Source organism: Thalassophryne amazonica, chromosome 16 (genome assembly GCF_902500255.1).
Source record: "Thalassophryne amazonica chromosome 16, fThaAma1.1, whole genome shotgun sequence".
NCBI lineage: Eukaryota > Metazoa > Chordata > Actinopteri > Batrachoidiformes > Batrachoididae > Thalassophryne > Thalassophryne amazonica.
The window spans coordinates 9243195-9256177 of NC_047118.1; the positions used below are offsets into that span (position 1 = coordinate 9243195).

The following is a 12983-nucleotide window of genomic DNA, read 5'->3' on the forward strand; positions in this document are numbered from 1 at the left end:
CAGTTTTAGCAACAATGTGTGGAACATCTTCTGGCATATGTAGTTCTCTCACCAGATGTAAATGTTTTTAAAGTTAATTCAGACAATTATTGTAACGCTATAATTGCATCTTATGTGTTTTTATGTAAGCAAATTGGTGTTTTTGTACATGATGTGCTCATAAGTATTTCAGATGACTGATTTGCTCTCCTTCTAATTGTCTGAGGTGTTACTGCCGAAACTGGGACCTGGGACTAGGGAGTCTGATGCTGCATGCTGAAGCACTGGATGTAATCTGACCTGCTCCCTGCTGATGACATCTGCTAATGGAAAAATGCAGAACTACAACGTGGAACACAGAACTAAAAAAACTGGACTTTTTGCAACCAGATCTGATGTGGACTTTATTTTGCATGCAAATTGATCCTATCTGTTCATGTTTAACTTTGTTTCATGCACTCTGCTACCGTTAGAGTGGCCTAAGCAGTGGGTCACCCCTCTGTGTCTGGTCTGCTTAAGGTTTCTTCCTCAAAAATGCCAGAGGGAGTTTTTCCTTACCACTGTCTACATGTTTGTTCAGTTGGGTTGGCAAGGTCTTACCCATGTGAAGTGCCTTGGGGCCATTCTGTTGTGATTTGCCACTATATATGACATGATATATTTCTCTGTGAGAGCAAAGGTATATATATATATATATATATATATATATATATATATATATATATATATATATATATATATATATATATATATATATATATATATATATATATATATATATATATATATATATATTTGGTCATTTCATGTGTGGCACCCCTATAGGCTGCTACTCTTTCTAGCAAGCTATTTTCTTCCTTAGGATTAAAAGAACAGGGAAAAACTCATTAGTTTATGCTTGAGAGACAAATGCATTCTAAACCTCACGCTGTTCATATTTCACAAGTATCTAATGGATGGATGGATTTATTTTGGTAAAATTTATACATGTAATATAAGAAGCGTATGAAACACACTTCCAATATGCTCCTCTTGATAACTGCAAGCCAAGTATAAAATAACAAACAGTTCAAAGTAGCTGAGATTATATTGCTGTAAGTGTTAAGAGATGTAACACAAATATTGACAACCCAAAAAAATTAATAACTTTATACACTTACAAGAGACTAACACCATAAACATTAAAAACTGCTGATAAAACATCATAAGACTGATTTAAAAAAAAAAAAACACTACCATAAAGCGGAACTACTGTCCTAAGAGCTGGGTCATCTATACCGAACTTGTATTGCAGATGTATTTAGAATGTATAAATAACCCATCTAACATTAATAAATGGATGGTTAATCCTTAATTATTGTTTCAGAGAGCAGGGAAAGTAAATTTCTTTAAGTTTTACAACACTTATTTTGGGAGAAAAACATATACTCGTAATATCACACAACATCATGCCCTGTTTTGCCTAAGATGTAAAACCACAATATTCAAAATTATTTAATTAAATATTTTTATTGATAATTTAAATTTTGAGCTTTGTATTTAACAACATATAACATAAAATGTTAACCTTACCTAAAATAAAATACATACATACATACATACATACAGAAATAACAAAAAGGCTTTTTAGGAAACATTAAGTTATTGAAACCGACAAAAGGTTGACATCAAGTCCAAGTGAAGTGCACAATGTCTGTGCAAAATATAAGTATCCTGTTCCACTTCATTTCTATAGTTGATTTAATTATATTTTATAGAAAGAGAAAATTGCAACAACATTCTGAAACTGTTTGGATTTATTTTATAATCACATATAACCTTCCTCAAAGGGATGTAATCAAGGTTTTTCGTTCACATTGACAATTTTATGTTCGCCGCGATGACGTATGTTTCGACGAAAAGCCGTACAGGACGATGATTGGGTACGTTACGACACCGAGGCGTGGCAAACGGAAAATTAGGAAGTGGCGTCTTCAATTTTAACAGTCACACTTTTATCATTTTTCTGTTGTGAGTAATCTATGTTACAGGGAAGAGCAAAACCCTGCGATGACAGGGCCCTTCAAATTAAAAATATAACACACACACTGCAGACTCGTTATAAAAAATAAATAAGTGGCCAACCCTTATAAAACAAAGTTTGAGACGCTTCATCTTGTTGCCAGGTATGTGTTGCCAGGTGTGTTCAATTTAATGTCGATTGTGGAAAGCCTACGCAGCCAGATACGATTATTTAAAGGATTGGTGATGTTTATAATCTGTAAGTCACGTAGGATGTAGTGTGGGCTAAATTTTAGGCTACTAAAGTTGTTGATGCGGTTGTATTTTGTGCGTGGATTGATGGGGAGTTGTATCCGGGAGGTGGAAGGCGAACCGTGCCACAGAAAAGGATTATTGGACTGGCTGTAGCTATTAGCTAGCGTAGCTTGTGTTTGATAGCAAACAAGCGGTGTTTGGCTTTGTGTGTTCCAGGAAGAAAAACACGGCTGTGAGTGAGGGAGCTACCGGGAGGACGGTAGTATGATACTGGTGGAGGGAAAGCGGCAGGAAGAGGCCCCGTATCTGCGTCTGGCTGCTACATCGGAATCACTCGGTCGGTAACCAGCAGCGGCGGCGGCCACCATGGGGAAGGAGGTAAACGGCGTGTCACGGAGCCGCTTCGAGGTGAGTGACAGCGGAGTGAGTTTATAAAGGCTAGCTAGGATGCGGGCCTGCGTGATCATCATAACTGAGGCTTTTTGTGCACTTTTCAGGCACAAACATAAACGTACATTCTAGGCGTTTCATTACATTGGGGACACGTATTATTGCTTTTTGTCAGTGAATTGGCCTTTTTTTTTAAATTATTATTAAGGTGCTGAAACCTCGTTTCTCATTGCGCCGTCAAAACAAAGCCAATGAGGCTGCACGAAAAACAACTTGAAATGAGGCTTTAACTTCACGTTGCCTCTTTTATATACTTTTCTTACGTTCGCGTGGATGTATTTGAAAGGTAGTTCAAGTGACATTGATTTAAACTTTACGTCGCAGATGAGAAAATTTGGTAATATTTGCTCTGTCTGTCAGGCAGGTTACACCGGCCGGTGTTGCCTGGACGCTGCGTGTTCTTACGTCCCTCAACAGTGGGATTTGTGTGCGGGTTTTTATTTATTTTTAAACAGTGCAGCAGCTGAGGGACTAAACATTTGAGGTCGTTACTTTCTGGTCCAACAGCTGAGTTCGTGCCGTGGCGCTGTTGTGTCACTTGGAGTGGAGTTGGCGCAGGAAGTGCGTGCACTGCCTTCAAAATAAAAGGAAGCATTGTTTTATTTTGTCGCTGGGGCTCTACGTTCCTGTAAAAATCAGATTTATTGCATATCTGATTTCACGGACTTCCACGTTATCTGAGCTGTGTGTCTGTGTTGCAGTCATCATTTGCCGCCTTATCTGCATTGGTTGCTACAGTAATGGAAGTCGCATGACTGCTGCCCGGTGTCGAAATGCTGCAACTGAACTCTCACAGAGCTCTGTTATGGATTACAAAAATCAGGGGCGGATCTAGAGATAAATTCATGGGGTGGCAAGCAGGGACAGGTTATGTGGGGTGGCAATGTAATGTTTATGTATTATGCTATTATAGGTCAGTAATCTGGATTATAGCATCATGAGTCCAAGTTTCATATAGCCTAGAACAGCAGCCCACAAGCTTTTTGCACCACGGACCAATTTTCATGTAACGTTAAAACATTTTTGCAGACCAATATAGAAAAAACTACAAACTGTGTAAAAAAATGCGTGAGTGGAATGGTAATTTCAAGTGCTCCAATGGGCGTCATAGATCTGTAAATTGTTTTCATGACAAACAAACATTGCTGTAGTAGTGTAGCAGATAACCAAAACAATTGTTCAGTTTGTGATAAAAGCATGAAATGTGGCACACATATTCTAAATTAACTAATGTTTATTTTCAGATATGGAGACATCCTGGAGGTGACCTCTAATGAGCCTACAGGGGTCAATAAAGGATTACACAGGGGTCAAAATCTAAAAATTCTCCAATCATGTTGAAAACTATACCACACTATTTGTGTGATCGTAAGGATTCCAAAAATGTATAGTTTGGGCTATTCATGACTGAATGTTCTGGAGTTATGGGGTAAAAACAGCAAAAATGGTGACAAAGGTCAGTTTCAGTTTGTACAAGGGTGAAAAGTTAGTTACTTCAGTTTTGGTAAAAAGTGATGCAAATTATTGGTTGAGTGAATAGGATTAATAAATGGAATAGTTTTGACTATGTTGAATGCTTGGTCTCCAAAGTAAAGGTCAAACAAGGTTGACGTCCATTGGATTCTATGACGTGACATATGTTACCTCGTAACATGATAACTTAGCGTGACAGATGGTGCAAACTATTCCTTTTTAAAATACTATTAACTAAACCAATAATTTGCATAATCTTTTACCAAAATTGGAGCAAGTTTAACTTTGACCCCTGTACAAACTGAAACTGACCTTTGTCACCATATTTGCTGTTTTTACCCCATAACTCCAGAACATTCAGTCATAGATAGTCCAAACTATACCTTTTTGGGAGCTGTGTAATCAGATAATGTGGTATACCTTTCAATATGATTGGAGCATTGTTAAAGTTTGACCCCTGTGTAATTCTTTATTGACCCCTGTAGCTCATTAGAGGTCAGCTCCAGGATGCCTCCATATCTGAAAATAAATATTAGTTAATTTAGAATATTTGTGCCAAATTTCATGCTTTTATCACAAACTGAATGATTGTTATGGAAATTTTAAGCTGCACCACTATAGTAGAAAACAACATATTTAATCAAATGACAGCAGAGAAGCTGTATGAGTCTTACCTTAGCTGAAGACTCACAGAAACACACCTCAAGGGTGTGTGTATCAGTGCTTGTCCTCTGCTCATCCTTCTGTACTCTGTCCTCTGTCCATCCCTCTGTCCTCTGGCTTCTGTCCATCCTTCTGTCCTCTGCTCATCCCTCTGTACTCTGTTTTCTGTCCATCCCTCTGTCCTCTGTCCATCCTTCTGTCCTCTCCTCACACCCTCTTCTCTTGTTTCCAATGTTCCTCTAAATCCACAACAGTGTTTTCTCCCCTCAGCAATAAAAAAGTGCTCCACTGTCGCGTTATGAAATGAAAGTGAAACCTAAAAAGCGTACATTGCCGCACACGTGCACAGACTTTTGTTAACATAACACGACTTTAAGGTTGGACGAAACATCCCTAATATCTGTAAGAGACATGAGTAAAGCTGAAGTCTAACTACAAAGAAGGTTTTGCCGGCTGACGTGACCAGTGTTGACGTCCGTCCTTGTTTTCAGTTCACCTGAAACAACCAGGGAAACAAGAGGTTCCGCCCTAATAAAAATACCACAGAAAACTTATTCCTCATTGTTTATTAATTTATACTTGGTGAATGTATCAATTTTATATTTCTTTCTCCGCAAAGTTTTCCTGGCAGCCGTGTGTGCTGGCGTGTCGTCATGTGTTTTAGGGAAAGTTCGGCGTCACAACGGAGGGGGGGAGAAGCGCGAAGCACAGCTTGTGCTGCATTCAAGGGAGTTTTCGCCGGTTAAAGTCATTCGCGAGGTCCCTTTTTAAAAAAAAAATGTCACCCACTTCTGATTGGGGTGGCAACTGGGGTGGCAAGAGCTATGCCACCCCAGTAGATCCGCCCCTGACAAAAATAGTCAGAGTTTATGGTATTTATCTTGTCAGGTGTATTCCACCTATGACTGGCCTTTTGCTTAGCAAGAGTAACACCCCCGACCCACACACACATACACACTCTAGCTACACAGAATTCCAAACGTCAAAGCACCATGGGAGCAGTAATGTTAACAGGAAATCTGGCAGTCTTTGTGTTGATCAGTGACATTTTATATTCAGTTATTCTTAAACCATTACACTGTCAAATCCAAGGACTTATCACCTACAAACCTGGACTGTCAGCAGCGAAGCAGTCATGAATGTCTACAAGATCTCACACCTGCTCAACACCCTGGGGCCTTAGTTGTATATTTATATTTTTAAGTTTTTATAGTCTAAATTATTCAGTACAAGTAATTTGTGTGTGTATACGTATGAGTTTTCTCACTGGCTCTCAGTTGAGTATTGGCCTGACATACTACAGCTCCCCATAAACATACCTCATGCAGAAATAATTTTGTTCCTTTTTTGTTTCTTGTTTTGAGTGAGTAGTAGGTGAAAACTGACCAAAGCAATGAGACAGCAAAGCGTCAGTGGATGCACAGGGCGGGGGGAGTGTACATTTCACACCGCAGGTCTTGCAATGTGAGCTTTGTGTGGTGTGAAGTCTCAAAACACACCCGGAATCTGAATTGAGCATTCAGATCAAAACAGATTTGGAGGAAGGGGAAGGAACGCAATTTTAATTGTATTTCAAACCAATTATGAAAAAAATGAATGAGGCTTAAAACAGATTTTGAAAAATATATTTCATTCAACTTTTGACCATCCAGACTTGCAACATAGAATCCAATTCAATACGCACGTGGCTTCCTTTGTCTTTTTTTAAAGATCTACACATCCATACATTTTCTGTACCCGCTTACACCAAACAAGGATCACGGGGGCCTAGAGCCTACTACAGCAGTCATAGGGTGAGACTATATGTTTTATGAGAATCTGTTTTATGGCTAGGACCCTGAGTTTAATGACAACACTTCATACTTTGCATGAAAACAAAAGCCCTTATGTGTCTGCCTGAACAAGCCCAAACATATCTCACTGTACCAAATTTCCTGTTCAACTTAACGTATAAAAAAATAACTGAAAATTCTGCTTAGAGATGCCAATGTAAATCCAATATTTCAAAGCTGAATTCTTGTGGAAATTTTGCAGATCCACTCATTGATTGACTCATTTATAGCTATCCTTAACATGTTTTAACCATGTAGATGTTAATCCACCCTGTAAAGTGCAAGGCAGCATGATTTATGCTTCTCCGTAGTGATACAGAGCTCTCTGCTTTGCTGCAAACCCTCTCCGAGCCAATCTCCATAGCCTAACATGCACCTCTCAAAAATTTAAACTATACGTCAGAACGATGGAGACCGCAAGGGGTCACTTTTGCGGTTTCACTCTTTCCTTTTCTATCATATTTTAAAGTTTTTGCAGTGCGCACGATGATTACATTTTGATCATGGATCATACAGAGGAACGTTTGGTAGAGAAAGTCCGTAAATATAACCAACTTTACAACACGGCATCGAAAACTACAAATAATACGCAATTCATGGAGGGAAATTGCACATAACGCTGGTTTGAGGTTGATGATTGTTAAAGAAGTAGATGTCATTGAGGGACAGTTTGGCCCAGAAAAAAGCAGGGGAAAAAAAAAACAAACAGCAGTGGTATTGCCTTATTCTTCACGTTGCGCCCCCTAGTATTACGGCAGGAAATTGCATTGAGTCACCCACTAATGCGACAACGAACTTTGAAAGGGTCATGACCACATCTACATTATTGCGTGGCCTTACAAAGTTGTAGAAACATAAATCAGCCTGTCTTACCTCAAACAACATACGTCACAGAAATTGATGACCAAAAGTGGACAGATAAATCTGGGAAACTAGAGGTGGAAAAGGAATTGGAATTTGTTGTTTGTGTGTGTGTGTGGAGGGTTTTTTTTTTTTTTTTTTTTTTTTTTTTTTTAAGTATGCACATGCTGAAATCAACAAAGCAAACACAATTCTGGTAATTCTGACACGGACCTTTTAAAGTTATGCACAAGATCAACTCCTTCTCGTGTAAGATCTCACTTCGCATGCTGTCATCATTTGGGATCCAGAGTTGTAGCAAGGTAAAGATGCCCAGAGCAAGCATGGCATCATGCAACAAAACTTATCTTGGGATTGAAACAATTGTCATACTTGGATTATCTACAAAGTCTCAAACTACCAACACTGAAGTTCTGTCACTAAAGCTCATGACAGTTAACTACAGAAAACAATGTATTAATTTTTACAGTAAACAATTTACTTTTTCAAACATTCCCTCAGTCACACCACCACAGTCAAAAATGGCAAGTCCAGTATCAAGTTGGAGCCAGAAACTTGTTCTGTCCAATAACAGATATAGAGTCAAGACACTGTGAACTCAGTTAACATATTCACATTTTGCTTTCCCCATGGGAGTTTAAGTTTTTTTTTTTCAGGGACAGTGGGACTTGATTAGCAGAAGCTAAGTTGGCCTATATATCTTAGATGATTTCCAGAAAGGGCCCCTCCATGTGATTTCCATTAATATCCCACTTTGAATAGACTGGAGGAGTTCTTGCCTGAAATCAGCTGTTGATGAAAATCTGCACCCACTCGGACTTTCTGACTCCATTATACACTGGATGAAGGTTCTCTGCCCCTTCCCCAAACTTGATTTTGATATTGTAGTTCAAAAGGCAAGAGGACTGAGTAGTCTTGCACCAAAAATGCCAACAATATTGTGTATCACAATGGTCAAACTGACATACAGGTGAACCTCGTTAACGCGCGTAAGTTGGGGCCCACAAAATTGAACCGCGAGTTATCTGTAACCGTGAGTTAATGAGGTTGACCAAAAACATACAGTAGTCTAAATTTTCAGGGTCCACAAATCAATCTCGAGTCAAGCCAAAACGCGAGTTATGCAAGATAACGGGGTTCACCTGTACTCACGAGTTTTATTTTAAAAGGTATACCTTTATTTTGTACTGCTTGGCTTTAGTGTTGTGCATATATGCTACTCAGTTGTCTTAAAACTGGAGAGGCATTGGTGCCCCAACACTTTATTTTCCAGTTAAAATAACTGTATTGCAATTGACATTACTAGAATCACCATTAATTACATAACCAGAATCATCATGAAACTGAAGGCAACAAAACATTTTTTTCCTTTTTTTAAGAGTAGACAGTATTTTTCTTTAGTATGACACATCAGTGGTCCTTAGCTATACTCAAGCAGGTCATAAATCTCTAAACTTAACATCCAGGTTTGATGTCAATTTAAATATTAGTCCGTTGATAAAGTGATGCACATTTGAGAACAAGAGATGTCTAATTTAATAATACATTTAATATACTGTAATTTCTTTTATTTCAACTGTCACTAGCTAGGGTGTATATTATACCTAGCATTATAGCTCCTGCTATACCTGAGCAGTAGATAAAATCTAATGCTCACACTCATGTAGCAGGTTCATCTATATCCTTTATCCTTAAAGGAGTCTGTTTGTAGATTGGCTATGTGTATCTGGTTCTTTGAAAATGGCTTTAGGAATATTATTAAATCCCTTTGACTTCTCCCTTGTTTAACTCTGGGTTGCAACAGCAGATCTGGGGTGGAGCTGCATATTGATTTGACACAAGTTTTACGCTGGATGCACTTCCTAACACAACTCTATATTACGTGGAGAATGGGCAGGTGTGGCTTTGAACCAGAAACTTTCCACGCTGGAAATAGGCACACTTAAACCCGTGGCCACCACCCCTTGACCTTGGGATTATTTTTATTATTACAAAATAATAAAAATGTGACAAATCTTAAATTATTTTATTCCACTTTGCATAGGGCCACAACAGTCCATCTTGGGATTAAAGACCCAAGATGAACTTTTTTTTTTCCTTTTTATATAAGTTTCAATTATGGACTCTGTTTTTGTTGGTCTTCTCTTTCTGTTATGTTAAAAAATTCTTGTAAAATTTTTGTAAAACCTTATAACTGTTAGAATGGCCTAAGCAACGGGCCACCCCTCTGAGTCTGGTCTGCTTGAGGTTTCTTTCTCATTGTCACCAGAGGGAGTTGTTCATCACCACTATCATCTGTGTGCTTGCTCTCGGGGTTGGTAAGGTTAGACCTTACTTGTGTGAAACGACTTGAGACAGCATTGTTGTGATTTGGTTCTATGTAAATAAAATAAATTTAATTGAAAGGATGTACTTGCAGCATAAAATGGTCTTAAAACAGTGTCAAGGATATTATTGTTTATCACGATATTTTCTGAGGCAGTATATCATCCAGCAAAATTTATCACGGCAGGCCTACTATCCAGAGTGATCAACCAGATATGAAGTGTATGTCCCTTTCTTACTCCATCCAACTTTAACACATCTGTACCAGCAGATGGCCTTTAGACAGAATCTTTGACCAAGTGTCAGCTCGGTTATAAGTTCAGCAGGGGTGCCTACCCATTTGTTATGGTGTCAAACTGGGTTCTCTTTCTAACGTGAAAATCTGCAGCTCTTTTGTATATAGCTTAAATATGGATGTTCCATCATCAAAGAGGTGTTCTGTACACCCCTCCGGGCACTGTCAGTCTTCCTCGTGTTTAAACACAAACAATATAAATTAATCATTCTTACTTAACTCTGAATGGAAGCATAAATGAGGATTAGCACATTTCTTGTTGGTGTTGGCACAGATGTGACAAGTCTTGCAAATAACCGGGCTTCCTTCCTTTAGTTTTTATTTACGTACCAAAGCCCACACCCTCCAGTTATACTGTCTCTGGTTTAGATTTATCTTTCAGAATCTGTACAGGAAAATGAATTGGGCCAGATGTTGCTTTATTTGCTTTGTTGTTGCAGAGAGGATGCTCCCTATTGTCATCGTCTTAACATCGTACATTTACAAGATGGCAGGGTATGATGATTTCTCACAAATTAAGAGAGGCCTGCAGCCCTGAGTGAGTGAGCACATGTGTATTAATAAATGCAAATTTGTCTTTGTTTACTCTGCCCCCCGGAATACAGGCTAGCATTTGTGTTTGCACACTGTAAACTTGTGTGGTAATCCATTAGCTGATACAGAGTGCAGCTGTTTGTCTGAGAGACAGACAATGTACTGTAACTTATTCTACTTGTAGTGTGGACAAAGGCAAGGTGACGTGAAAGGACATGCCATCATAGCTCTCTAGGTGGCAGTGCAAATTCTTGTCTCGCTGTTTTTGTTTAGCTGACACAAAATACTAGATCCTGTTGTAGCATCACCCTCAGTAATTTCAAATTTGTGACATTGACTCTGTCACATAGACAAGAGGTCAATCATCTATCCTTGATTATATGCTAGGGCTGCCCTTGAGTGAAGTAAAGGCGTACGCTCACATGACCCAGGTGCCTTGAATCATGCCAGAGCAGGACTTTACCCCTTCTCCACTCCCCCAGTGGCCTGCAGTCACACTGCACTCCACATTCAAGGACAAGCATGTCTACGTCAATACAACATGACTTTTGTTTTCTTCTAATGATTAATTTTATATAAGGAATAATGTAATATTTAAAACTCAATGGATATATCGTTTGTTTGATAATATCGGCCTATATGAGCCTGTCACAAATATATGTCAGTGTTCCTTTTTACTGATATGAAAACTTTTCTTTTACAGAATAAACAATGCAGAAAAAACATTAGGCAGTTGCAAATGGTGCCATGACCCATTTTGTCCAGCAAAAGTTTAAAGTGTTGTCAAGCATGGTTGGGACCCCATCACCCTTTTGGTCACATGAGCTCCAAGAGACGGAGGCAAAGCTGCCAATCGTCAGAGTTGGGCGTCTGACAGTGACAAGAAACAAGGGGTGGCTATACCTTACCTAGGCGGGGCTAGGTCTGTTTTATGAAAATGCTGAGTGCTGTGACTCAGCAGCTGTCAGTCTGAGTCAAGGGAGTGTGCCAGCAACAAAAAGGTGCGTTGGTTGGTGGTTATATTTAGATATTTTTAATAAAACTCATGTTTAACCCTCAGGGGTCTACAGACATGCTGGCAAGTCCAGGTTAGTGGGCTCTTTTTTTTCTTCTTCTTCTTCTTATTTTGGACCCTGGAGGGTTTAACTATAAAATATTGAGCCTCAGTTACATTTCTGTCAGAAGTGTGTGACAAGGAAATGTTTAAGAATCACGCCTTTTTAAAAATTTCCTAAAATTGTTATCTGTCGGGGCAGCACAGTGGCTTAGTGGTGAGCACTGTTGGTCATGGGTTCGATTCCCACCTGTGGCCTTTCTGTGTGGAGTTTGCATGGGTTCTGTCCGGGTGCTCCGGCTTCCTCCCACATCCAAAGACATATGAGTTAGATGGATTGAAATCTATAAATTGGCCGTAGGTGTGTGTGTATGTGTTTGTTTGTCTATGTGGCCCTGCGGCAGACTGGCGTCCTGTCCTGGCTGTACCCCACCTCACGCTCTGTGACAAATGGGATAGGCTCCAGCCCCCCGCGACCCTTAATTAGAGTAAGCTATTGAAGATGAGTGAGTGGTATCTGCCCCCCCCCCCCAAAAAAAAACAAAATCCATATAGATTGGGCTCTAGTAATATTTACTGTATTATGACCTAATAGCATGAAATAAGAAAGCTCAACGTGAATGAAAGATGGTGTGGCACCTCCACAGCTCTCACCCCTCAAGAAAGTCAGTGTGCTTGTACTTAAATACGCTTGCAAAAATGGCAAATAAACTTTATTATGTTATTCGGGGGCGCAGGTTTCTGCATTTCATTTGTTGTTCCCAGTGCTGCAAGAATGCATTAATCTCTGATCATGTTACCTAGCTTCAATTTATGTTGGCTAAACTATTTATTTTTATTGGCTGTGTGCGCTCTGTGGAGGTGCACAGTGGTTTGCGTGCCTTGTGCTCAAAGCAGAACACCTGTCTTACAGGCACAAACGGGTGTCTTCTGCCCCACTGATTTTGGATTTGTTTTGTTTTTTTGTCCACGTACAGAGCCGTGACTTTCATAATGCATGTTACATGCAGGTGATCCAAGTGTTGTTGTTTTTTTGGAATACTTCTTTATGTGCCTCCATGCTTGTGTTTAAGCAATGGAAAACTCCTTTTGCACAGATACCTGTGATTACATTGGATTAATGTAATTTCTATGGAATATTTTACAGAAGATAAAAGGCACCGAAATACTGGCAGGGAAGGTGCATTCGAATATGACAATATTGAGGATTTCTGTAAATGATTACTTCACTCCGAATAAATTATACATTCAGGGATTTTGT

The 12983-nt window shown here is 39.2% G+C and overlaps 1 protein-coding gene across 3 annotated transcripts in view; it reads left to right on the forward strand.

Moving 5' to 3' along the window:
- Positions 1–2126: 2126 nt before the first annotated feature.
- The window catches only part of fbxl20 (F-box and leucine-rich repeat protein 20), a 38771-nt gene continuing 27914 nt past the window's right edge, over positions 2127–12983 (forward strand). The window contains exons 1-2 of one of the 3 annotated variants that reach the window (XM_034190847.1): positions 2127–2144; positions 2452–2643. In XM_034190847.1, the coding sequence (XP_034046738.1) occupies positions 2602–2643 (42 nt within the window). In that variant the 5' untranslated portion in view covers positions 2127–2144; positions 2452–2601. Of the gene's footprint in view, positions 2145–2220; positions 2240–2282; positions 2644–12983 lie in introns of those variants that run through there. The other 2 variants (XM_034190846.1, XM_034190845.1) reach the window with 2 other exon arrangements.